This window comes from Macrobrachium nipponense, chromosome 11 (genome assembly GCF_015104395.2).
Source record: "Macrobrachium nipponense isolate FS-2020 chromosome 11, ASM1510439v2, whole genome shotgun sequence".
Classification (NCBI taxonomy): domain Eukaryota; kingdom Metazoa; phylum Arthropoda; class Malacostraca; order Decapoda; family Palaemonidae; genus Macrobrachium; species Macrobrachium nipponense.
In genome coordinates this window covers 96239935-96265490 of record NC_061087.1, presented here as the reverse complement: position 1 = coordinate 96265490, position 25556 = coordinate 96239935, and the positions used below count along the sequence as shown (strand labels likewise).

Sequence of the window (25556 nt, the reverse complement as noted above, 5' to 3'; positions counted from 1 at the left end):
TATTGTCATGATACAATAAAGTTTGTTCATACTTACCTGACAGATATATATAATCAAGTACCCACCCACCTCCCCTCAGGGGACAGTGGTAAAGAAAATTGAATAGAAAATGGGAATGGTTCCCGGTATCCGCCTCCCAGCGGCGGGAATGGGTACTAACCACCTAGCCGACCACTGCGTTTGCCGGGAGTTTCGAAATTCTGTCGGTCGTCAGAGAATACAGCTATATATATATCTGTCAGGTAAGTATGAACAAACTTTATTGTATCATGACAATATCATTTTGGAATGAAGATTGGCTCTAGGGATTTTCTGTCTCAGCAGAGAATACGTTCTTGCCTTCAAACAGTACAGAAATTCCTTGCTCTCCCATCCTGCTCTGCCAACCAATGGATGATTCTCATTGGCGTAATCCCATCCATCGAGAAGTTCTTACCTTAGGGAAAACTTCACTCAAGACCCCTTCAGTTCTTCCTAAACACCAGTTGGTGCATGGAAGCTCCTACGGACTCTTTTGTCTTCCTGATCACTACCAAAATCAAGGAGGACTTTTGGTGATGGCTCGTAGAGGCGAGATTTTTTATGGGAAATCGCTGCTTCTGTTGAGCCTAGACCTCACATTGTTCTCAGATGCATCAAATAGGAAGTTGCAGGGATGTGGTTGCAAGAGGAGAAGGGGCTCCACATCCGTGTCAAGGAATTTAAAGCAGTACTTCTGGCTTTTCAACATTTTGTGTCATTAGCGTACATGTGACAACGTGACAGCCCTGACCTACATAGAGAATCAAGGAGGCATGCATTCGTTCTTTCTTTGCAAAGTGGCCAAGGATCTTCTTAGGGCTCAGACCAACCGTACGCAAATCATCACCTGCTTCATTCAGGGCAGATTGAACGTCCTAGGGCACGAATTAAGTCACTACAAACAGGTTCTACCGATGTAGTGAACACTGAATCTGTAGGTGTGCACCAACCTGTGGAAAAACGGTGGGGAAAGCCGTCGATAGACCTGTTTGTGACTTCGAGAAATCTCCATCTTCCCTTGTTCTGCTCTCTGGTTCCAGACCCTCTAGCTTGGGCAACAGATGCAGTGGTCCAGGACTGGTCACTCTGGACGTATACTATGCCTTTCCTCCTTTCAGCATGGTGAAGAAAATGATCAATCAGTTCCATTCTCACAGTGTCTCCATGACCCTAATAGCTCCGCTTGGCCACAGAAGAAGTGGTTCCCGGATCTTCTTGGGTTACTAATAGACTTCCCCGGAGTACTGCCACAGCGTCGAAGTCTACTCAAGCAATCGCGCTTCCATCGGTTTCACCAAGATTTGTCCACTCCTGCTTCAGACTGTCAGGAAGCCTGTCAGAGCAAAGGGGTTTTCAAGAGCAGCTGCAACAGCTATTGCCAGTTGTAGATGGCAATCCTCCCCCAAAGTATACCAGGCTAAGTGGGAAGTTTTTTTGCAGCTGGTGCCAAGTTTGATATCTCATCTTCTGGGACCACTCTGATGCAGATATTGGACTTCTTGCTTTTCCTAAGGTCTTCTAAGGGCATAGGGACTTTGACTATAAAAGGTTACAGAGCTATGTTAAACTCTGTTTTTAGGGATAGAGGACTGAATTTAGCAGAGAATCAGGATATTAGTGACTTAATTAAGTCATTTGATACTTCAAAGCAAGTTAAGATGATTACAGTGTCATGGAATCTAGATGTAGTCCTTCACTGGCTTTCAGGACATCCTTTTGAGCTCCTTTGAGAGACCTGACTAGTTTATTTTCTTTTTTTTTCTTCTCTCCAAAAGAATTAGCGAGTTGCAAGCCCTGGACAAGCAGGTGGGATTTTTGCAGGGTGATGCTGTCTGCATGTTTACACTAGATTTCGTAGCTAATAATGAAACCCTGTTAACCCCTGGCCTCATTCTCTTGCTGTCAAGAACCTAACAAGTATCCGTGGGCCTTCAGATCAGGAGAGTTCTCTGTCTGTTGAGAGCATTGAAATGTTACCTGGAGAGGACTAAGAAAATCTGAGGTTCATCACATAACCTGTGGTGTGCAGTGAAGAACTTCCCACCCTTCCTAGAATGCACTATCCCTTTTGTTGAGAGATGTTACCCCTGAGGCAAATATGGTATTCATGAGGAACTTTTACCCTTATTAAGGTTAAAGTCCATGAGATTAGGGCAGTCGCCACTTCTTTGGCATTTGAGTGCAATTTGTTGCTCTCCACGATTCACCAATCTACTTTTTGAAAATGTAGATCTGTGTTTGCATCACACTATGAGATGTTTAAAGGTTATACGAGAACTGCAGTACGTTTAGACTTTTCCTTGGCTGGCATAGTATTGGGTGAGGAAAGTTAGGGGTGTACCTCCTATTTTACCATCTCGTGTTGATTCAGGTGGTTGAGTTATGGGAAGCCAGTGGGTACGGTTACCCAGAGTACCCACCAGTCATTGTTTCTTTTTATGGTTGGATGATGGTTTTCATGGAAGGTGTAGGTAACTAGTTTTCTCTGGTTAGTTTGTTGTCCTGCATCCAGGGCAAGGGGATTTCATTGTTGTTATGATACTTTGGCAACCGTTGGAGTACTCATCAGTTACAAAGTACCCTAGTTATAGTTACAAAAGTACTAGTCAGATAGATAATTTCACTTATAACAAAAATTTTACATTATTTGAAATGCACACAAGACGAAACTTTGAGACTAAGTGAGTACTATACTCAGAGTATTGAAGTATTCATCACAGTCGAACAGTAGTTGAAGTAGAGTAGCAACCTAACTTTTAAAGAGGTCCCGACCCAAATCTGTTTTGCCAAAATTATGCACAAACAAGAATAGTTGCTGACCATTTTGCTGTTATTTGATAAAAATTGCATACGATGAAAAACATGCCACATTCAGATTGCAAATTGGAGTAAGTGGGTACATCAAAATACAATTTGATTTACTAAAACGGAAATGCTTACGGGCAAAACAGTCTTAACGTACGTATATGCAATCAAGCCTCCAACCTCCTCATAATGTAAAAGATTAATTCCTCCAACTCTGTTTATTTCACAAGTAACTTAATTCATAGATACATAGATACATCAACACAGTGGCTGAAAAGATTTCAAATTGAAGAGATTGTCCTCATACGGTGCCTTAAAACCACTTGACAGTAGCCAAAAATCCTACGTAGATAAACAGTGGGTCATAAGAGGTGTGCAAACAGTTGCTGACAAATGGCTTGTGACAAGTCATTATAAAAAAAAATGAAAAAATGATGAAACTTGAGGACTGCTGTAAATTCACGTTAATTTAAAAGTTCAGTTAACATCCTCTTATAAAGAAGAAATGTAAATGCAGTATAAAAATAGATATTACACATTATTTACCAATAAAATTTTACTGCTGGGTCCCAAATAGATAATTACCATGTCAGTAGCCTCACTCAAAAATATGAAACAAACAGATGAGTAAGGGAAGAAAAAACAAAATATGCAACAATAACTACGTCATGTTTGACACCCTCAATTTTGTTTCTTTTCAGGCAAGCTGTAGCATGATCCTTGGAGTATGCCGATCCAGGCCCCTCAGTGGACCGAGTTCCTGTCATGTCCCATATGTTGCCATGAGTTTGATGGTGGACAGCGTGGACCTGTCAGCCTCGGATGTGGACACACCGTTTGCCGAGCTTGCCTTGCCAAGCTCCAGCGGAATCAGTGTCCTTATGACCAGGTAAGTGAAATGGTGATTTTTTTTTTTTTTTTAAAGTACGTACTTGAAAATTATCAATATTGATTGTCAGAATTCAGTGGCCTTATGCAAGTTGAATTTTGTTTTGTTTTCTCACAAGAATGGAAAGTATTGTACGTTTATCGCAAGTCATAGATTTCTCAGTAACTTTCTAACATCCTGTTTTGTGAACCTGTTAATTTTAGCATTTGCATTGAGTTATGATTTTAATCATTTGTTTATATGGTAAGATTATTCTTTGCCATCGGTTACTTTTTTCCTTGGTGATAATTTTAACAATATGGAAATATGTGACTATTTGAGAGTTGAACAGAATTTTTGTAACATAAGTATGAGATTAGATCTTTGATAAGAAGTATTGTCCATATGTTGCTGAGATTAATGCAGCATATGGGTTAATAGGTAAAAATTTTTTATTGATTATTTTTAGTTATGTTCCATTATGAAGTTTTAGTTCTTGTGTTAAGGCATAAATTTTTGCTTCTTTTGAATTATATCTACAAATTTCCTTTTTGTTTGATCCTGCAGAAGGGCAGCCTTCCAACTCTAGTAACTTTACCTTATAGCAAATTGTGCGTCTCAATTAAAAACAAATTCTTGGGGCCAGCCCCATGAGTGTCCAGAAATATATCTTGCTGAATTCATTGATCATTTGCCTAATGTTTCTGCTGATGATTTGACTTTTGTTGATTGCAGACTGTGATGAGGTTAGAACTTGACCAACTTCCAGTCAATGGTGCTTTACTGTCACTGGTGGGGGCTGGGACGACTGTGGAGGAAGGTGACTCAGCCCCACCTCCACCTGTACCCCCAAGTCATGCCCGAAATTATTTTATGGCTGTCAAGTGCATTAAAGATCTGGCACTGTTTCTCAAACCATTTTCAGGTAAGTGGAAATATAGTACTGTAATGTGTTGTATTTCTCACTAGGTGCATGCTGTATGTCATAGTGTCATGTTATTTTTTCATTTTTATTAGCAAAAAAAAGTTCTTGTTATCTTCAGTTATATTAATGTGATACTCTTTAGATTAGTTTTCATTTTAATTATTGATTACTAGTTTTTTTGTATAATTATTGATTATCACACATAAGTGTGGTGTTGAGGTGTTTGAGATATGTATTTGCATTTATTAGGGTAGTGTGCTTTATTGTATGACATGTTTTTGTGAAAATTGTATGGTAATTTAAGTAAAAAGCTCTGGCTTTGTCTTATTTTTAATCAGGTGATTTCTTTTTGGGATTGGTGGCAGCTTTCATATAAATGTATCAGAATTTTAATGCAGTTTAAGACTGAATGCAGTATCTTTTTGTACCAACATACAGTAGTGTGTTTAGCTATCTTGAGCTTTGCTCAACACTGTACTATCATTGTCTTTCCCTAATGTATCTTCCTATTGGTGCAATTTGTTTCCATTCAGGGACTGAAAAGTGATGGTCATTATTTTTTTTACAGGTTCCTGAAAAATGATAGTCTTTATTTTTTTCTAGGGTCCTGAAAAGTGATAGTTTTTTTTTTATTGTTCCTGAAAAGTGTTAGTTGTTATATGTTTTTTTTTCTAGATTCCTGAAAAATGATAGTCATTAATTATTTCAAGGTTCCTGAAAAGTGATATTCGTTATTTTTTTTTCTAGGTTCCTGAAAATTGGTGTTTGTTATTTTTTTTCTAGGTTCCTGAGAAGTGATAGTCGTTTCTTTTTTTCCTAAGTTCTTGAATAGTCATAGTTATTTTTTTCTAAGTTCCTGAAGTTATCGTTGTTATTCATTTTCTAGGTTCAGGATCAAATGGATCGACGTCGCTTCTGTCTAGACCTATGCAGCGAAAGCTTGTTACCCTTATTAATTGTCAGCTTGTTGAAGACGAAGGCCGAGCTAGAGCTGTTAGGGCCGCTCGATCACTCGGTGAACGGACAGTTACAGAACTCATTTTGCAGCATCAGAATCATCAACAATTATCAGCCAACTTGTGGGCAGCTGTGCGTGCTCGAGGCTGCCAGTTTTTGGGACCAGGTAGTAGATTTTAAATTATTATTTTATGTATGTGTTAACTCCGTGAGGGGTTACTGCCGTCAGTACACTGTCAGTATTGCCGTGCTGCACTGTAGGCATTACATGAGGGTCTTTGCAGTGTCCCTTCGTCCCTTAGCTGCAAGCTCTATCATTCCTTTTACTGTACATCTGGTTGCTTTTCTTTCTTCCATCTGACTTTCCACCCTCTCCTGACAGTTGTTTCATAGTACATCTGTGAGGTTTTCCTCCTATTACACCTTTCAAATCTTTATACAGTCAATTTCCCTTTCAGCACTGAATGTCTTCGTAGTTCCCAGCGTTTGGCCTTTTCCCTAAATTCTATTCTGTTCTATTCCATATATGTATGTGTTGATATTGTTTACAGCATAATACATAAGGTGGTGACTTATGATGGTATAAAATTGATTGCTTTGTTACTGTATTGTAAATTAACAGTAATTTAATTAGCATTTCTGTTTTTCTCAGCAATGCAAGAAGAGGTGTTGAAATTAGTGTTATTAGCTCTAGAAGATGGGTCAGCTCTTTCTCGAAAAGTTTTGGTTATGTTTGTGGTGCAGAGACTTGAACCTCACTTTCCGCAAGCATCTAAAACCAGCATAGGACATGTCGTGCAGCTTCTTTATCGAGCATCATGTTTCAAGGTAAGAATCCTGTTGATTGTATATCTAGAGATGTTTTTTTTTTACTTATTTTAAGGAAAAAACTCTTTTATTTTGACCATTGTTTTTTGACACTAGTCTACAGATCTCCCTCAGTTAGTCATCGGACAAAATATTACTTTGGTCATTAATATCAGTTAGCAAAAGAGGAAAGAGGCGAAAACACTGATGGTAAGGGTAAAGCTGATGATTGGAGAGAATAAGAATATGTAATGGAATCCTGCAAAGAGTCACATAGGATGTGGTGTGCAACTCTTTCAATTTTCTCTTCCTAAATATGTAAATAGAAAATAAAAGCTGTATAAATAGAAAGTTTAAATATTTTAGCGTTTATTGCAATAACAAAATTTTGAGGTGGCATTGATACCCAAAGGAGTAGGATACACTGCAATAATCCCAGATTCAATCTTGGATAATATAATGAAGTTGATTGATTTTTTGGAAAGTTTCCTCTTCACAGAATATGCAGATGATGCTGTTTTAATTAGCAAAGCACCACAAGGTAGACGAAGCTTGCTTAACAGAATACATCTGAAATCGAAATACGTGCTATATAAGAAAAACGAGTACAGTGGTACCTCGACATACGAAAAGGTCAACTTACGAAAAACTCGAGATACGAAAGCAAATACGAAAAATTTTACAGCTCTATATACGAAAAGTTTTCAAGATACGAAAGGTTATTGCTGTAAAGTCCCGAGATTCGCCCGGACTACCGAGAACAATTTTAAAACTCCCGCGCCGCCAGCTGAGTAAACTCGCCACCATCCTCCCGCTCTCCCATTGGTTCCTGATGCTAGTCACCCCATAAGACCCTGCTCTCCTATTGGTCAGCATCTACCCCTTATGCTTTAAGTATTCTATTGGTAAAAGGATGCTGTAAATTGAAAAACTTATTCATGCAACACATTTAATAAAAAAAAATATTAGGTAAAGATAGAATAAAGAATAGAAATGAATGGTTATGATACTGTTTGGTAGTTTCAGTAGTTGAAGAGAGATAATGAAAATTTATGGCTTAATGGTTACTTAATAATTATTTGAAATGAGTACATGCAATACATTTAATAAAAAAATTGTGAATTAGATATCATAAAATATAAAATAAATCAGACTGCCAACAAATACATATTTGTTCATGCAACTTACCTGTCAGATATATATATAGCTGATAATTTCCGACACCGACAGAATTTAAAACTTACGACACACGTAGTGGGAGTCAGGTGGTTAGTACCCATTCCCGCCGCTGGGAGGCGGGTATCAGGAATCATTCCCATTTTCTATTCATAATTTTTCTGTCGCCGGTGTTGTGAACATCTGTTTACAGCACCTCCGTCTGGATTTGGAAACTTTTTGCTACTTGAGTATCCCTTTTGGTTCTTTTTTGGATTAATTGATTGGATCGGTGGCTAGGCACACGTTATTAGTGGATTGATTTGATTTTGGTTTGGACTTTTCTTGGAATAATATGTCAGGGTCTAGTACTGCTAGCGCTAGGTTCTGCTCTAGAACTGATTGTAGAGGTAGGCTACTGAAAGCTTCAGTAGACCCACATACGGTATGTAAGAGTTGCAGGGAGCATGAATGGTGTGTATGAAAGCCGTTGCAAGGCAGTGCGAAAGACTAACAGATTCTGAGTGGAAGGCGTATGAGACTCTTAGGAAACTTGAAAAGGATAGGTTAAGGAGGTCTTCCTCCAGGAGTGTTTCAGGCGTGCAAGAAATTAATGTTTCTCCTGTTAACCCTCCTTCTGTTAATGCTCCTAACCCTGTAGTTTTGCCTCCGGGCCCTGAAGCAGTGTCTGTAGAGAGTAATACTTTATCCTTAATATTGGAGTCGATTCGTAATCTAGAATCGAAAGTGTTGGCTCTTGAGAGCAAAAGTGACGTGCAAAAGTGCAGTGATACCCCTTGTGTAGTGGAGGGTGCGTCAGATCGGCCTCGTTTCGCCTCTAGGCCTGGACCTCTGCTTGACTCCCAGGACCTGGGGAGGGAGCATGTCGAAAGCCGAAGGAGGGTTACAAGGAACCCCCACCGATCTGGCGTGCCTTCGGCAGTTACTGATGAAAATCCCCAGACTGCCAGGGAGCGTGCGCGTGCACGTCTCCTCAAGGAGTGTTTTTCGTCATCGGAGGCTTCATCCCCACGTAAAGGGTGGAGTTCTCAAGGTGCTTCAGTCCGCTGAAAAGGACGGCGCGTAATTGTTGACGCTTCACGTCATAGTTTCTCCCGCTTTTGCGATCTTCGCCTGACAGTGCGTTCGCTGCTTTTCCGCCGCAGAAAAGGCGTAGAGAGTCTTCGGACTTGGATTCAGTTAGCTCGTGCGAGCGATACAGTCGCTCCAGAGCTCGGGAAGAGGCCGTACCTGGGAGGAGGAGGGAGGCGTCCCCTCGCCGCTCTCCTGCTCACAGGATCAGTCCCTCCCGGAGCAGGAAGATTCGCCAAAACAAGAGGATGATTCAGTCACTGCAGCAGCAACTTCAGGACGCTCTTGCTGCTAGAGAGTCTCTTCCGCGTCGTAGGAAGGATGAGAAGCTTCCTGTGAAGAAGTCAAGACCCGCTCTTTCTCCTTGCTCGCCTCTCTCTTCGTTCGAGTCTCCCTCTAAAGTTCGTTCTGCTCCCCAGCAGCTCTCTAGAGGAGGTGAGAAGTTCGCTTCTCGCTCTCAGGATGAAATATCTCCCGCTCGCAAGTCTTCGTATGTTCGCAAGCGAGTGATGGACGCTGAGCGCGCTTCTGTGCAAGTGGAGCGCGCTTCAGGTGCCGCCAAACGCGCACCTGTTGTTGATAAACGTGCACCAGTGAGCGGCAGCCGCTCGCTGACTGACGCTCGGCGCGCACCAGTGGAAGCCAAGCGTGCACTAGTGGACGCTCGGTGCGCGCCAGTGGACGCCAAGCGTGTGTTAGTAGATGTCGAGCGCGCACCTGTCGGCGCCAAACGTGCGGATTCGGACGCCAAGCGCGCGCTGGTAGACACCAGTTCCTCACCAATGCAAGTTCAGGTGGATGAAGGAACCCTTCCTGTTCGTCAGTTTTCTTCAGAGTTTCCTCCTACTTCTCCAGTTTCTGAGGAAGGAGTTAGCGATGATTTAGTAGAAGCAGAGGAAGAACAGCAACCAGCTACTGTCTCATCGGACTATAAAGTTTTGATGCGTCTTCTACAATCGGAGTTCGGAGAAACTTTTCAACCGGAAGCCCCTCGTACTCCTCCTTCTCAATTTTCTTCTTTTAAGGCAACGAAGGCATCGGGGTTCATTAAAATGAAGAAGTCGCTTTCCACGAAGCAAGCGTTCCGGAAAGTCCATGAGTGGATGGAGAAGAGGAAAGCGTCAGGAAAGTCCTCTTTAGCTTTACCGCCTTCAAGACTCTGCGGTAAAGGAGGCATGTGGTATGAGACAGGAGAGGACATAGGCGTTAAACTACCAGCCTCTGCTCAAGGTGACTTTGGGAGCATCGTAGACGCCTCCAGAAGAGCCCTTCTGTCTTCATCAAAAGTCACTTGGACCCATAACGAGTTCGACTTTCACCTAAAAGGCCTCTTCAGGACTCTAGAGGTCTTCAACTTTCTAGACTGGTGTCTTGGAGTTTTAGATGCCAGGTCAAGGAGTTCTGATACTATTAGTCTGGGGGAGCTGTCCAGGCGTTTACTTTCTTGTATGGACAAGGCCGTCAGGGATGGTTCTGAGGAGTTGGCTACGCACTTTAGCTCGGGGATTCTCAAGAAGAGAGCGCTCTTTTGTAACTTCACGGCCAAATCCGTCTCTCCAACGCAAAAGGCGGACTTGCTTTTCGCTCCTTTCTCAGACCATCTCTTCCCCCAGGCTATGGTTAAGGACATAGCTTCAAGCCTTCAGGAAAAAGGCAACGCAAGATCTTCTGGCTCAGTCTTCTAGAAGGCCAGCAGCTGCTTCATCTTCTGGAGCTTCGTTTGCCAAGAAATCGAAGCCCTTTCGTGCTGGACCTTCCTCGAAAGCAGCCTCCCGAGGAAGAGGCTCTTCCAGAGGAAAAAACCCCTGCTCTGTCAAAGAGTAGGAAGTGATTCGGAAGTCCTTCAGACGCCAGTAGGAGCCAGGCTTCTTCGATTCGCGAAAGCCTGGGAAGAGAGAGATGCCGACCCTTGGTCGCTGGATGTCGTGAGGAAAGGGTACAGGATCCCGTTCTTGAAGTCGCCCCCGCTATCCTCAACACCAAAGGATTTGTCTCCCTCTTATCGAGGAGAGAAGCAGAAAGTGCTTTTCGATCTGCTGGAACAAATGATCGAGAAGCAAGCGGTGGAACAGGTCTTCGACCTGGAATCGCCAGGGTTTTACAACCGCCTGTTCCTGGTGCCGAAACATTCGGGGGGGTGGCGACCCGTCCTCGATGTCAGCAGCCTAAATCTCTTCGTGATAAAGAAGAAATTCAAGATGGAGACGACTCAATCGGTGCTGTCAGCTTTGAGACCGGGGGATTGGATGGTCTCACTAGACCTCCAAGACGCGTATTTTCACGTCCCCATCCATCCCCAATCAAGGAAATACCTGTGATTTGTCTTGAAGGGGAAGGTATTCCAATTCAGGGCACTTTGCTTCGGTCTGACCACAGCGCCGATGGTTTTCACCATTCTAATGAAGAACGTGGCAAGGCTGCTTCATTTGGAGAATATACGGATCTCTCTCTACCTAAGACGAACTGGCTTATTCGAGCTTCATCGCGCGGGAACGGTGTCTGGAGGACCTGCACACGACCATGATGTTAGCAAAGTCCCTGCGGGGCTTCTGGTAAACCTCGAAAAGTCGCATTTGACTCCGTCTCAATCTTTAGTCTATCTGGGGATTAAGCTGGCCTCAGTGGCTTTTCGGGCTTTCCGTCCCAGGGGCGACAACTTCAATGCTTGGAGAAAGTGGCGACCTTTCTGGGAAAGGAAACATGCTCGGTGAGGGAATGGATGAGTTTGCTGGGGACCATTTCCTCACTGGAGAAGTTTGTTTCTCTGGGAAGGCTCCACCTCAGACCTCTTCAATTCTTCCTAGCCAACAGTTGGAAGAACAAGCAAGATCTGGAGGCGATCTTGTGTTTAACAAAGAGAGGTGAAGGATCACCTAAGTTGGTGGTCAGATCCTCGGAAGCTCGCAGAAGGGCTCTCCCTCAAACTTCGGAACCCCGACCTAGTGTTGTTTTCCGACGCGTCGTCCACGGGTTGGGGAGCAACACTAGGAGGGAAAGAAGTGTCGGGCACCTGGAGAGGGGAACAGGTGTCCTGGCACATCAATCTGAAAGAGCTGTCAGCCATTTATCTGGCTCTCAGGTTTTTCCAGGAAGAAGTATCGGCAAAGTCGTTCAGATCAATTCGGACAACACCACAGCGCTGGCATACCTAAGAAATCAAGGGGGAACTCACTCGCCTTCTCTGTTTTGCCATCGCAAAGGAACTCCTTTTGTGGGCAAAAGCGCAAGAAGTCACGATCCTGACAAGGTTCGTGTCAGGAGTACAGAATGTTCGGGCGGACCTTCTCAGTCGGCGAGGACAGCTGTTGCCGACAGAGTGGACCCTTCACCAAGAGGTTTGCCAGTCGCTGTGGAACCTGTGGGGCTGTCCACAGGTGGATGTCTTCGCAACGTCCAGGACGAGAAGACTTCAACTCTATTGCTCCCCAGTTCTGGACCCGGGAGCAGTCGCAGTAGACGCCCTACTTTGGAGTTGGTCGGGGCCTAGACATATACGCTTTTTCCCCGCTCAAGATCACCTCGGGGAAGTGATGAGGAAGTTTGCGGCATCGGAAGGAGCTGAGGATGACACTCATCGCCCCCTTCTGGCCGGCAGCCGATGGTCACAGAGGTGATGTCCTTCCTGAGACTTTCCGAGGACTCTACCCTTAAGGAAAGATCTACTCAGACAGCCCACTTCGAGAGGTACCACAAAAACCTCCCCGCTCTGAGTCTGACTGCGTTCAGACTATCAAGAAGTTGGCCAGAGCGAGGGGTTTTCAAGACCTGTGGCGAAGGCGATTGCCACCGCAAAGGAGGCCCTCCTCAATCGCTATGTACCAATCGAAGTGGGCTGTCTTCAGATCCTGGTGCAGGAAGAAGGGCATTTCCTCCACCACAACCTCTGTGAGCCAGATAGCTGACTTCCTTCTCTATCTGAGAGAGGAAGTAAAGTTGGCTGTTCCAACTATTAAAGGCTACAGGAGCGTGCTTTCTGTAGTCTTTAGGCACAGAGGACTCGATTTGTCTAATAATAAAGACATTCATGATCTTATTAGATCGTTCGAGACTAGGAAGGTAGTCCAGCCTAAAGTACCCTCGTGGAACTTGGATGGGTGCTCAAATATTTGATGTCGAGTCACTTCGAAACCGCTTCATTCAGTTTCTATCAGGAATCTGACGAAGAAAACGATCTTCCTAACCGCTCTGGCGACGGCGAAGAGGGTTAGCGAAATTCAGGCCATTAGCAAGCAGATTGGCTTTTCAGAAAGTAGTGCGGTGTGTTCTTTAAGTCCCATGTTCTTAGCAAAGAACGAGAATCCTTCCAACCCGTGGCCGAGGACCTTTGAAATCAAAGGGTTGTCAGATATAGTTGGAAACGAACGTGAGAGATTCCTGTGTCCTGTCAGGGCTCTAAAGTTCTATCTGCAGAGAACTAAAGCTTGCAGAGGTTCATCGGACAATTTGTGGTGTTCAGTGAGGAAACCTGATCTTCCTATGTCAAAAAACGCACTGGCGTTCTTCATCAGGAATACGATTCAAGAAGCGCATAATAAGTGTAGTGATAGTGATTTAAAGCTTCTGAAAGTAAAAGCTCACGAGGTGAGAGCTATTGCTACTTCGGTAGCCTTTCACAAAAATATGGCACTCAAAGATATTTTGAATGCCACATTTTGGAGAAGCAATTCGGTGTTCGCTTCACACTACCTGCGGGAGGTGAAAGTGACATACGAAAATTGCTTCTCCTCGGACCATACATTGCTGCAGACACTGTTTTGGGGCAGGAGGTAACACTCATCCTATCCTTTAGGGATTAGGGGGGTTTTTAATTTGTGTTTATGGTTGTGTGACCGCCTGGGGCGGGTCTCCCTTCCATTAGCTTAGTTAAGTGGGATACCTTTGGTAAACTAAGCCAGGTGGTGGTATTTTTTGTCTCGTTGCCCTCATTAGTATGGTCCATGGTCTAGTCACGTCGTGGTCTCGCCCCTGTTGACAGATCATCTGGAGTGCACCAGCTTCATAGGTCTCTACCTTGCTGGCAACTCTAGTAGCACAAGCAGACTTACGTGGCAGTAATCACGAAGCCAGCTATGCTAACAGGTAAGGAATCAAGATATCAATTATCTGCACATATGTGTTTCCTAAATCCTCTATTCTGTCTCTCCCACCACCAAAGGTGGGATTCAGCTATATATATATCTGACAGGTAAGTTGCATGAACAAAATGATATTGTAATGATACAATTAAGTTTGTTCATACTTACCTGGCAGATATATATAATTAATTACCCGCCCACCTCCCCTCAGGAGACAGTGGGAAATAAAAAAAATTATGAATAGAAAATGGGAATGATTCCTGATACCCGCCTCCAGCGGCGGGAATGGGTACTAACCACCTGACTCCCACTACGTGTGTCGTAAGTTTTAAATTCTGTCGGTGTCGGAAATTATCAGCTATATATATATCTGCCAGGTAAGTATGAACAAACTTAATTGTATCATTACAATATCATTTTTTTAGAATTCTTCTTCTGTTTTAATATTACGTTATGTATATGTTTCATTATAGCTGTCAGTAACTCGGTATCTCCATTAGGTAAAGATAGAATAAAGAATAGAAATGAATGGTTATTATACTGTTTGGTAGTTTCATTAGTTGAAGAGAGATACTAATGAAAATTTATGGCTTGCTGTGTCTTAGGAAAAATGATTGCTTGGCGTTCGTTCGGTACTCATAAGACGGTAAGAGCTGAATGTAAACAATAGATTGGAAGTTTTTTTTTGTTTGTTTGTGTATTATAGTTATCCCTTAAACGCCGAAGCGGTAAAAAGAAATTGTCTCCCGTGTGCCGGAGGTGTTTCAGAGTGAGCGCGGAAGCGGAAAAAATATTTTTTGTTCATGCAACTTACCTGACTGATATATATACTATAGCTGTATTTTCTGACGTCCGACAGAATTTCAAAACTCGCGGCACACGCAGTGGGCGGCCAGGTGGTAGTACCCATTCCCGCCGCTGGGAGGCGGATATCAGGAACCATTCCCATTTTCTATTCATATTTTTTTCTGTCACCGGTCGGTAAACAACTGTTTACAGACCTCCGCCTAGGATTTTTGGATTTGACTCGTACTTAAGTATCTGGATTGACTTTTGGTTATTGATTCCGGATTGTTGGATTGGCATACGCAATAGTGGACTGTTTTTTTATTTTGGATTGGCTTTTCTGTAAACGTGATGTCTGGATCAAGTGCAGTGAGTTTCAGAGTGTGTGTGAGGAGTGATTGTAAGGTGAGGCTACCGAAATCATCGGTAGACCCCCACACAGTATGTATGGGTTGTAGGGGGCATGTTTGTTTGGTGGATGATCGGTGCAATGAATGTGATGGATTGACCGATGATGGATGGAAGGTGTATGATTCCTATCAGCGTAAATTGGAACGCGATAGGATCAGGAGGTCTTCCTCCAGGAGTGGTTCTACCAAAGGTAAGGGAACTAATATTTCTCCTGCTCTAACACCTGTAGATTTTGCATCTCCTAAACCTGTGTTGTTGCCTTCGGGCCCTGATTCTGTGTCTGGAGAAGGTAATGCCCTTTCTCTGATTTTGGAGTCTCTTCGTACTCTCGAGACTAAAGTGAAAGCCTTAGAAACTGGCTCTGTGAAAGTGTGTGATCGTGCCCCTAGTGTTGTGGAGGGGGCGTCAGATCAGCCCCATAATGCCTCTAGGCTAGACCGCTATCGGACTCCCAGGAATCAGGGAGGGGATATGTCGAAAGCCGCAAGAGGGTTACAGGGGCTCCCCACCGATCTGGCGTCCCTTCGGCAGGCCTTGTTGCAAGTTCCCAGGCTGCCAAGGAGTGCACACTGGCGCGTATCCTTAAGAACTATTTTTCGTCCTCTGAGGCGTCCTCCCCGCGCAAGGGGTGGAGCGCTTGGAGAGACTCGCGTCCACTGAAAAGGACGTTTCGTTGTGAGGACGCTTCACGTCCTGTATCGCCAGTTTCTTTGCGCTCTTCTCCGGATGCGTATGACGCCTTTCCGCCTCGGAAGAGAGGTAGGATGTCATCCGGCGAGGACGCTGAGATGCACTACAGTCGCTCTCTGGAGAAGCAGGTAGCTGTACCTGTGAGAAGGAAGGAGGCGTCCCCTCGCCCCTCGTCTTCTTGCAGGATCAGCCCTGCCCCCTCTGTTCGTTCTTCTCCTACGAAGAACATTCTTTTGTCCCTACAGGACCAGTTGTCAGCGCTTATGGCTCAGAGGACTCGCCCAGCAGCAGTCGAGCCTAAGCGGAGGAAGGACCTTAGGCTGCCTGTCAAGAGGACGAAGCAGTCTCCTTCTCCCTCTCCTCGTTCGTCTCTTTCTCCGATTGCGTCTCCTTCAGCGAATCGCCGATCTCGTTCGCCCGCTAAGAAAGTGGGTCGTCAGGATGCTTTTGTTCTCTCTCAACGTCATGGGCAGGCTGCTCGCTGTGACGCTCGAGAGGACGCTCAGGACGCTTTTGAGTACGCTCAGGACGCTTTTGAGGACGCTCAGCAGGACGCTTTGGAGGACGCCGAGCAGGAAGACGACGTGCACCAGGACGCTCGGAAGGACGCTCGTAGTGACGTGTCTCCTTATAAGGAGAGAGTTAAGACCAGCAAAGACACGCTTTCTTCTAAGTCTACCTTATTGTGTAAGAAGCGTAAGGACGCTTCTCTTAGTATCAAGGCGGCCTTGGGCGCTGTCAAGGACGCTCATCGCCGTCAGGATGCTCTGCCTCCTTCGAGCTGTAAGGTTCGCCGCAAGGAAGGCAGCCTAGATGAGGCTTCTGCTATTAAGCAACGGGGGCCTTTGATCAAGGCCAGACCCGCTGGACGTACGCCCTCTCCGGAGGGGCGGTCTCCTATTCCTATTAGGGAAGAAGGAGAATTGAGTAGTCCTGCTGACTCGGTAGAAGAGGAACCTTCTTCTGTGTCTTCAGTTTCAGATTACAAGGTTCTTGTGCGGCTGTTGCGCTCGTCCTTCGGGGACAAGTTCCAGCCTGCAGCTCCCAAGTATCCTCCCTCGCAGTTTTCGTCTTCCAAGTCATGTAAGACCCCAGAGTTTGTCGAAATGAAGACTTCGCTCTCCACTAAGAGGGCCTTCAAGAAACTCCAGGACTGGATGGAACGAAGGAAGGATCAGGGCAAGTCAACTTTCGCCCTTCCTCCCTCTAGACTCAGCGGTAAAGGGGGTATTTGGTATGAGACCAAAGGAGACGTGGGTGTAAGGATCCCTTCTTCAGCGCAAGGGGATTTCTCTAGCTTGGTGGATTCTCAGAGGAGGTCCCTCTTATCCACTGCCAAGTTTGGACTTGGGACCCCTACGAGACAGCCATCATTTGAAAGGGCTGCTACGGACTCTTGAAGTCTTCAACTTCTTGGACTGGTGCTTGGGAGTTCTAGATCTGCAATCTAGAAGCCCGGATTCTCTCAGTTTTGGGGAGCTGTCCAGCGTGCTATCGTGCATGGACAAGGCCGTCAGGGATGGTTTGGAGGAGCTTGTCTCTCATTTTGGGACGGCCTTCCTGAAGAAGAGAGCTTTGCTGTGTAACTTCACAGCTAGATCTGTTACTCCCGCTCAGAAAGCGGAACTGCTCTTTTCTCCTCTTACGAGCCATCTCTTCCCCCAGACTTTGGTTAAGGACCTGGCTAGTAGCTTGCAGGAAAAAGCAACTCAGGACCTGTTAGCCCAGTCCTCGAGACGTCCAGCAGTTCCTTCCTCTTCTTCTTTTGTGCGACCTCCGAAGAAGGTTAAACCCTTTCGTGGGGCTCCTCCCTCGAGAGCAGCTCCTCGAGGGAGAGGGCTTGCAAGAGGAAGAGCTTCCTTTAAACCCAAGCCATCTAAGTGAAAGTTATGTCCTTCAGACACCAGTCGGAGCCAGACTGAAGTCTTTTGCGGGAGCATGGAGAGAGAGAGATACGGACCCTTGGGTATCAAGATCGTGGAGCAGGGGTACAAGATCCCCTTTTTAGATCCTCCTCCTCTTTCCACGACTCCCAGAGACCTTTCTCCGTCATATCAGGGAGAAAAGAAACAAGTGTTGTTCGATCTTTTGCAACAGATGATCGAGAAAAGAGCGGTGGAACAAGTCCCGGACCTGGGGTCTCCAGGTTTTTACAACAGGATTTTCCTAGTACCAAAGCAGTCGTCGGGTTGGCGTCCAGTCCTAGATGTAAGCAGGCTCAATCTTTTTGTGGAAAAGATCAAATTCAAGATGGAGACGCCTCAGTCTGTTCTGGGAGCCTTGAGACCGGGCGACTGGATGGTGTCCTTAGACCTGCAGGACGCGTACTTTCACGTTCTGATCCACCCTCTTTCAAGAAAATACCTAAGATTCGTCGTAGGCAACAAAGTGTGGCAGTTCAGAGCCCTTTGTTTCGGCCTGACCACGGCTCCGATGGTTTTCACCGTCATCATGAAGAATGTGGCGAGGTGGCTACACTCTTCAGGGATAAGAGTTTCCCTTTACCTGGACGATTGGCTTATCAGAGCGTCGTCGAGAGAAAAGTGTCTGAAGGACCTGCAGTTAACGGCTGTTAGCCTTAGCGAAGTCCCTGGGACTTCTTGTCAAACTCGAAAAGTTGCATCTGACCCCGACACAATCCATCGTGTATCTGGGGATTCAGATGGATTCAGTGGCTTTTCGAGCGTTTCCGTCCCAGGAACGTCAGCGGCTAGGCTTAGAGAAAATCTCAGCCTTCTTGGGGAAAGAAACTTGCTCGGCGAGGGAATGGATGAGTCTGCTGGGAACCATTTCCTCGCTGGAAAGGCTTGTTTCCTTGGGAAGACTGCACCTCAGGCCTCTCCAGTTTTTCCTTGCGGACGAATGGAAGGCCAAGGACGATCTCAATGCGATCTTGATGATCTCAGAGTCGATAAAGAGCCATCTAAGATGGTGGCTCGATCCTCAGAAGCTACAAGAGGGCTTATCCCTAAGTCTTCTGAGCCCGACCTAGTGTTGTTTTCAGACGCTTTCCATTGCGGGCTGGGGGGGGAGCAAACACTAGGAGGGGAGGAACGTGTCAGGCTCCTGGAGAGGGGAACAGGCAGTCTGGCACATCAATGTCAAAGAACTTGCAGCGATCTTCCTGTCTCTGCAGTTCTTCGAAGAAAGATTGACGAACAAAATCGTTCAAGTCAATTCAGACAATACCACAGCCCTCGCGTATTTGAAGAATCAGGGAGGAACACACTCCCGGACTTTGTTTCACCTAGCGAAGGAGATTCTGCTGTGGGCAAAGGTGAAGAAGATTACGATCCTGACAAGATTCATAGCAGGAGTGCAGAACGTCAGGGCGGACCTTCTCAGTCGTCAGGACCAAATCCTACCGACGGAATGGATCTTACACAAAGACGTGTGTCAAGATCTTTGGAAGTTGTGGGGACGTCCTCTGGTCGAGGACGAAGAGGCTTCCTCTGTATTGCTCCCCGGTCCTAGATCCAGAAGCAATCGCTGTGGACGCATTGCTATGGAGTTGGACGGGCCTAGACCTGTATGCCTTCCCACCATTCAAGATCATGGGGGAAGTCATGAGGAAGTTTGCGGCTTCAGAAGGGACGAGGTTGACCCTGATCGCCCCGATGTGGCCAGCGAGAGAATGGTTCACGGAGGTCATGTCTTCCTTGTAGACTTCCCAAGGAACGTTGCCCCCTGGAGGAAAGATCTACTCAAACAGCCTCACTTCGAAAGGTATCACCAAAACCTCTCTGCTCTGGGGTCTGACTGCGTTCAGACTATCGAAAAGTTGGCCAGAGCGAGAGGTTTTTTCTAAAGGAGCTGCGGAGAGCAATCGCAAATGCAAGACGAGCATCTACAAGAGCTGTTCTATCAATCGAAGTGGGCTTCCTTCAGGGCATGGTGTAAAAAGGAGGGAGTTTCCTCTTCCACGACCTCTGTGAACCAGATAGCCGATTTTCTGCTTTTTCTTAGGAACGTGCAGAAATTAGCAGTCCCGACCATTAAGGGATACAAAGAGCATGTTGTCAGCGGTTTTTTAGGCACAGAGGCCTGGACCTTTCTGACAAACAAGGATCTTCATGATCTCTTGAAATCTTTTGAGACCTCGAAGATTCCTCAAGCGAGACCGCCTTCATGGAACCTTGACGTAGATCTTAGGTTTTTGATGTCAAGTCCGTTTGAACCTCTTCAATCAGCGTCTCTTCAGAACTTGACAAGGAAGGCTCTTTTCCTAACTTCTCTGGCGACGGCGAAGAGAGTTAGTGAAATCCAAGCTTTTAGTCATCTAGTGGGCTTCAAAGGAGACAACGCTGTCTGCTCTTTGAGTCCAACTTTCTTGGCAAAGAATGAAAACCCGTCTAACCCTTGGCCGAAAAGCTTCGAAATTAAGGGTATGTCAAATCTGGTGGGCCAATAACCAGAGAGAGTCCTGTGCCCTGTCAGGGCTCTCAAGTTCTATGTTCATAGAATGAAAGAGGTAAGAGGTCCCCTCAGGTAATCTCCCTGGTGCTCTGTGAAGAGACTGGAATTACCTTTATCTAAGAATGCTGTGGCTTTCTTCCTGAGGGACGTCATTAAAGAGGCTCATTCATCTTGCCAGAAGACTGATTTGAGCCTCTTTCGAGTGAAAGCTCACGAAGTCAGAGCTGTCGCTACCTCTCTTGCCTTCCAAAAGAACATGTCAATCAAGGACATTCTTGATGGCACCTTTTGTAGGAGCAATTCTGTTTTCGCCTCATGTTACCTAAGGGATGTGAGAACGATTTATGACGACTGCAATTCTCTTGGGCCATACATTTCTGCAGACACAGTCTTTGGGGCTGGAGGTAGCTCTTTCCCTATCCCTTAGTTAGGTTTTAGGTTAGCTTTTTAATTGTTGTGTTTTTGGTTTTTGGTGAGTCTTTTGTGAAGATCTCCCATCTCTTAGTTTAGTGTTCAGGGGGTCTTTGTCTAGTTGGTCAGGTGGTGGTCAGTTGCTTCATAGCCCTCATATGTATGGTTCGATGGTCTTGTCACGTTGAGGTCACGTCCCAGTTGACAGAGCATCCAGAGCGCACCAGCACTACAGGTCTCCACCTGGCTGGCAACTCTGATTAAGCAGAAGCAGGCTTAAGTGACAGTAATCACAGAGTCTACTTTGCTAACAGGTGAGGAACCAAGGTGTACATCATCTACTTAATTTAAGTTTCCTACAAATCCTATTCTGTCTCTTCCCACCATCTGAAGGTGGGATTCAGCTATATATATATATCTGTCAGGTAAGTTGCATGAACAAAATGTTATTGTTATAATACAATTAAGTTTGTTCATACTTACCTGGCAGATATATATATAGCTGTATTTTCTGACGTCCGACAGAATTTCAAAACTCGCGGCACACGTAGTGGGCGGCCAGGTGGTAGTACCCATTCCTGCCACTGGGAGGTGAATATCAGGAACCATTCCCATTTTCTATTCATATTTTATCAATGCCACTGTCTCCTGAGGGGAGGAGGGTGGGCACTCTAATTATATATATCTGCCAGGTAAGTATGAACAAACTTAATTGTATTATAACATTAACATTTTTCAAAAAATCACAGCGCGCTTAGTTTTCAAGATTAAGAGTTCATTTTTGGCTCCTTATTTTGTCATTGGCTGAAGTTTAGTATGCAACCATGAGAAATGAAAAGAATTATCATTATCATATATAAATAATGCGATATATGATAGCGCAAAAACGAAATTTCATATATAATTGTGTTCAAATCGCGCTGTGCGCAAAACGGTTAAAGGTAACAAGTTACTTTTTTTTCCGTTGTAATGTACACTAAATTGCGATAATTTTGGTATATAACACATTGTAAAACGATAAAAGCAACACAGAGAAAATATTATCACAAAATAATGCATGAATTCGTAATGCGCAGACATAAACAAATATTTTCATACAATCAACTTACCTGTCAGATATATACATAGCTAAGACTCCGTCGTCCCCGACAGAAATTCAAATTTCGCGCCACTCGCTACAGGTAGGTCAGGTGATCTACCGGCCTGCCCTGGGCGGCAGGACTAGGAACCATTCCCGTTTTCTATCATATTTTCTCTGTCGCCGGTGGTATCAACATTGTTGCTATTACCTCCTGACTTAGATTCTTATTTCATCCTTTGATCATCGTTTATCGGCTTTTTGGTGACATATCTGGATCGTGTTTTTGGCATTCGCTACTGTGGACTGATTTTGGACTTGCTTTTTGGAATTTTCTCAGTATGTCTGATTCAAATGTGAGTGCGAGAATGTGTGTGAATGTAGGCTGCAGGGTAGGATACCGAAAGCTTCGGTTGATCCTCACACTGTATGTCGTAAATGTAGGGGGTTTCAGTGTTCTGCTACTAATACTTGTCATGAATGCGAGGGATTAAATGCAGAAGAATGGAAGACTTTAACTTCTTATTTGAAGAAGTTAGAGAGGGATAGGGTTTAGACGTCTGAAAGGTGTGAGTTCAAGCCTATTGAGCCTTTTATTGATACTTTTTCTAATCCTAATGATTTATTCTCCCTATGTGTCTAATTCACAAGGTTTACTTTCGGGAATCGGCCTCGGAAATCGCCGATCTGAAAGCTACTATTCGAGACATGAAGTCCAAAATGGCGGACTTACAAGGTAAGGCTAGTGAAAGTGAGTTCATTACAGTGAAGTGAGTTCTCCCAGTGTTGTGGAGGGGGCGTTTATAGTCCCTGCGACGCTCCCAGCCTAGACCTCTTCCAAGCTCCCATGCCCAGAGGAGAAGGAAAGTCGAAAGCCTTAAGGGAGGTCGTGGGGAATCCCCAAACGGTCAGACGTCCCTTCAGCAAGCTCTGTTTCGTGGCAGGCTGCTCAGGGCGCTTTAGAAAAAGCGTCCTTCGTGAGTGTTTCTCATCCTCTCCCTCTCCCTCACCTAAACGAGGGTGGAGTCGGATTTATCGAGGCCTCTGAAACGGCATTTGAAAGAACCCGAATTTGATTCGAGCCCGGAGCGTTTCTCAGATGACGCTCCCTCGTCTATTAAGAAGGCGAAGGTGGCGTCAGCGTCACCCGACGAGGACGCAGAAGAACCCTCCTCTACTTCTCCCCCGATTGATGACGAAAGGCGTCATGCAAATGACGTGGGAGAAGCTTCAAGGAAGATTATCATGGCAGTACAAGAACAACTGGCCTCTTTGGTGGGAGTGTTAGCGCCTCGTAGGAAGGACGTTGCGCTTCCAATCAAGAAGTCTCGTCCTCTCTCCCCTGCTAAGCGAGAGGCGTCATGCCAAATGTGAAGCTTCTAAACATATCGCAGAAGCTTGGGTTCGAGAGCGATAGATCGGGAGGATCTTACGGAAAGACACGTAACGCCAGAGAGACGTGAGACGTCTTCTAGGCATGAAGCGTCTTTTAAAGCTGCTTGTAGACGCGAGGCTCCAACCAATATTTTGGCGCCAGTTAGGACGCCTTTTGAGAGCGAAGCGTCTTCCAGGCGCGAGGCGTCATCCGGACGTCAGCAGCCACACAAGCGGGAGGCGTTCAGCCAGGACGCTTTGGCGGACGAGAAGCGTCATCCAAGCGGGAAGCGTCATCCATTTATGGAGAGAAGCCTGAGCTTTTGGCGCCTTCCAGGACTATTAAAGCGGGGAAGAGGAAGGAATATCATTCCCTTAGCCCCTCTCCTATTAGGAGTTTGTCTCCTCCAGAGGAAAGACGTACGGATTTGGCAGCGGAGACTCAATTAGATCCCGAGTTAGAAGTAGAACTCGGAGGAAGAGTATCAAGGAAGAGAGGATGTCGAACTATAAAGTTTTGACTGCCTTGCTTCTAGAGGAGTAATGGAGACGACTTGACTCCTGCCGCTCCTCCTTCTCCGCGCTCTCTTTTCTCGAGTGCTAAGACGAAGAAATCTTCGTCTTTTTTCTCAGAATGAAGCCTGCCATTTCGATGAAGAGGGCTCTTCAGTCCTTAGACTCTTGGATGAAGTCTAAGAAGGAGTTAGTCAGAACGGTCTTCTGCATGCCTCCAGCGAGACTAGCTGGTAAAAGAGGCATTTGGTATCAGACGGGAGAGAATATGGGTATTGCTCTTCCGTCTACGTCAGAAGCGGACTTTTCGACCTTAGTTGACGCTTCACGTAGACAAGGTTTGAACTCGGCACGTATTACTTGGGGCATTTCAGAACTGGACCATCTCCTCAAGGACTCTTTCATGTATTGGAAGTTTTCAACTTCTTAGATTGGTCCTTGGGGTGATGTCCAAGAAAGCCCATGATTCTGAAGGACTCGAACCAGAAGTCCTTTTGTGCATTTTGTCTTGTATAGACAAAGCGGTTCAGGATGGCTCGGTTGAGATCTCCTCTTTGTTTGGAGCAGGTCTTCTAAAAAAAAAGAGGACAGTATATAATGCCTTTTTAACCAAAGCAGTCTCCCACGCTCAGAGGGCAGCGCTGCTGTATTCGCCTTTGTCTGACTTTTTGTTCCCTTCTCAGTTGGTGAAGGACATTTCTCGTTCATTAAACTGAGAAGGCGACTCAAGGACCTTCTGACGCAGTCAGCAAGGAAGAAGAAGCCTGCTTCTACACCTGACAAGAAAGGACGAGTACATCTGTTCAGCCCTTTCGTGGCACCCGACCTCCAGACCTCCCGCAAGAAGGAAGGCTCCTGAGAAGAGAGGTAGGTCTGCCTTTCGTCCCTTTACTTTAAAAAGGGAAAGTGATGCTTCTCTCCTCAAGCACCAGTAGGTGCCAGGCTCCTGGGGATTTGTGGAGGTGCCTGGACACTTATAAATGCAGGACGCGTCATCGTTGTCTGTAATAAGGAAGGGATATCGTATCCTTTCCTGAACACTCCTCCCCTAACGTCAACACCACGGGAACTAACAGCCAAGTACAAGGATCCTGTGCTGAGGGATACTCTTCGATCGATGGTGGAACAAATGTGGGACAAGAGAGCGAATAGAACTAGTACTGGATCAAAACTCCCCGGGTTTTACAATCGCCTTTTCGGTTGCGAAGGCCTCGGGAGGCTGGAGACCAGTACTAGACGTCAGCTCTCTGAACAAATTTGTTCGGAAGGAGAAGTTCTCGATGGAGACTTCTGCCACAGTCCTTGCGTCATTGCGACAAGGAGATTGGATGGTGTCTCTAGATCTCCAGGACGCCTATTTTCACGTCCCGATCCACCCTTCATCGAAGAAGTACCTCCGTTTCATGACGGGGGGAAGGATCTTTCAGTTCAGAGCCTTGTGTTTCGGCCTGTCCACAGCTCCTCAGGTCTTCAAGCCTGATGAAAAATGTGGCGAGGTTTCTTCACCTCAAAGGAGTAAAAATATCTCTGTATCTGGACGGCTGGCTCATCAGGGCCAGATCAGAGAGACAGTGCTTGGAGGACCTTACGTTAACTTTAGATCTGATCAGAGCGTTGGGATTACTCGTGAACCTCGAGAAGTCGCAGCTGACCCCCAGACAGAACTTAGTCTATCTGGGGATTCAGATGGATTCTCGGGGGTTTTCGAGTATTTCCTTCGCAAGAGAGAATCGCAAAAGGTTTGCAGATAGTCTCTCTCTTCTTAAGGAAGGAACAGACGTCGGCGAGGGAATGTTGAGCCTTCTAGGGGGGTACCCTTTCCTCGCTCGAACAGTTCTTCCCGCTAGGAAGACTTCATTTACGTCCACTTCAATTCTTCCTCAAGAGGTCTTGGAGTTGGAAAACTGGACAACTTTCGGACGCCTTTCCCATTCCAGTGGAGATAAGACCGCACTTGGAATGGTGGTTGCCCCCTCTGAAAGAGAACAAAGGGATCTCTCTAAAAATCCAGAACCCAGACCTAGTGTTGTACTCCGACGCGTCGGAGAAAGGTTGGGGAGCAACATTAGGCTCGAAGGAGGTGTCAGGCACCTGGGAACCAGCGCAGGTGTCTTGGCACATAAACTGCAAAGAGCTCTTCGCCGTACATCTGGCTTTGAAGAGTCTAGAACC

General features: G+C 45.6%; 1 protein-coding gene across 3 annotated transcripts in view; it reads left to right on the top strand.

The window, feature by feature from the left end:
* The window catches only part of LOC135207623 (roquin-1-like), a 196911-nt gene that overhangs the window by 61327 nt on the left and 110028 nt on the right, over positions 1-25556 (top strand). For all 3 annotated transcript variants that reach the window (XM_064239501.1, XM_064239488.1, XM_064239494.1), the window contains exons 2-5: positions 3528-3715; positions 4430-4619; positions 5506-5742; positions 6229-6404. In XM_064239501.1, the coding sequence (XP_064095571.1) occupies positions 3554-3715; positions 4430-4619; positions 5506-5742; positions 6229-6404 (765 nt within the window). In that variant the 5' untranslated portion in view covers positions 3528-3553. The remainder of the gene's footprint in view (positions 1-3527; positions 3716-4429; positions 4620-5505; positions 5743-6228; positions 6405-25556) is intronic.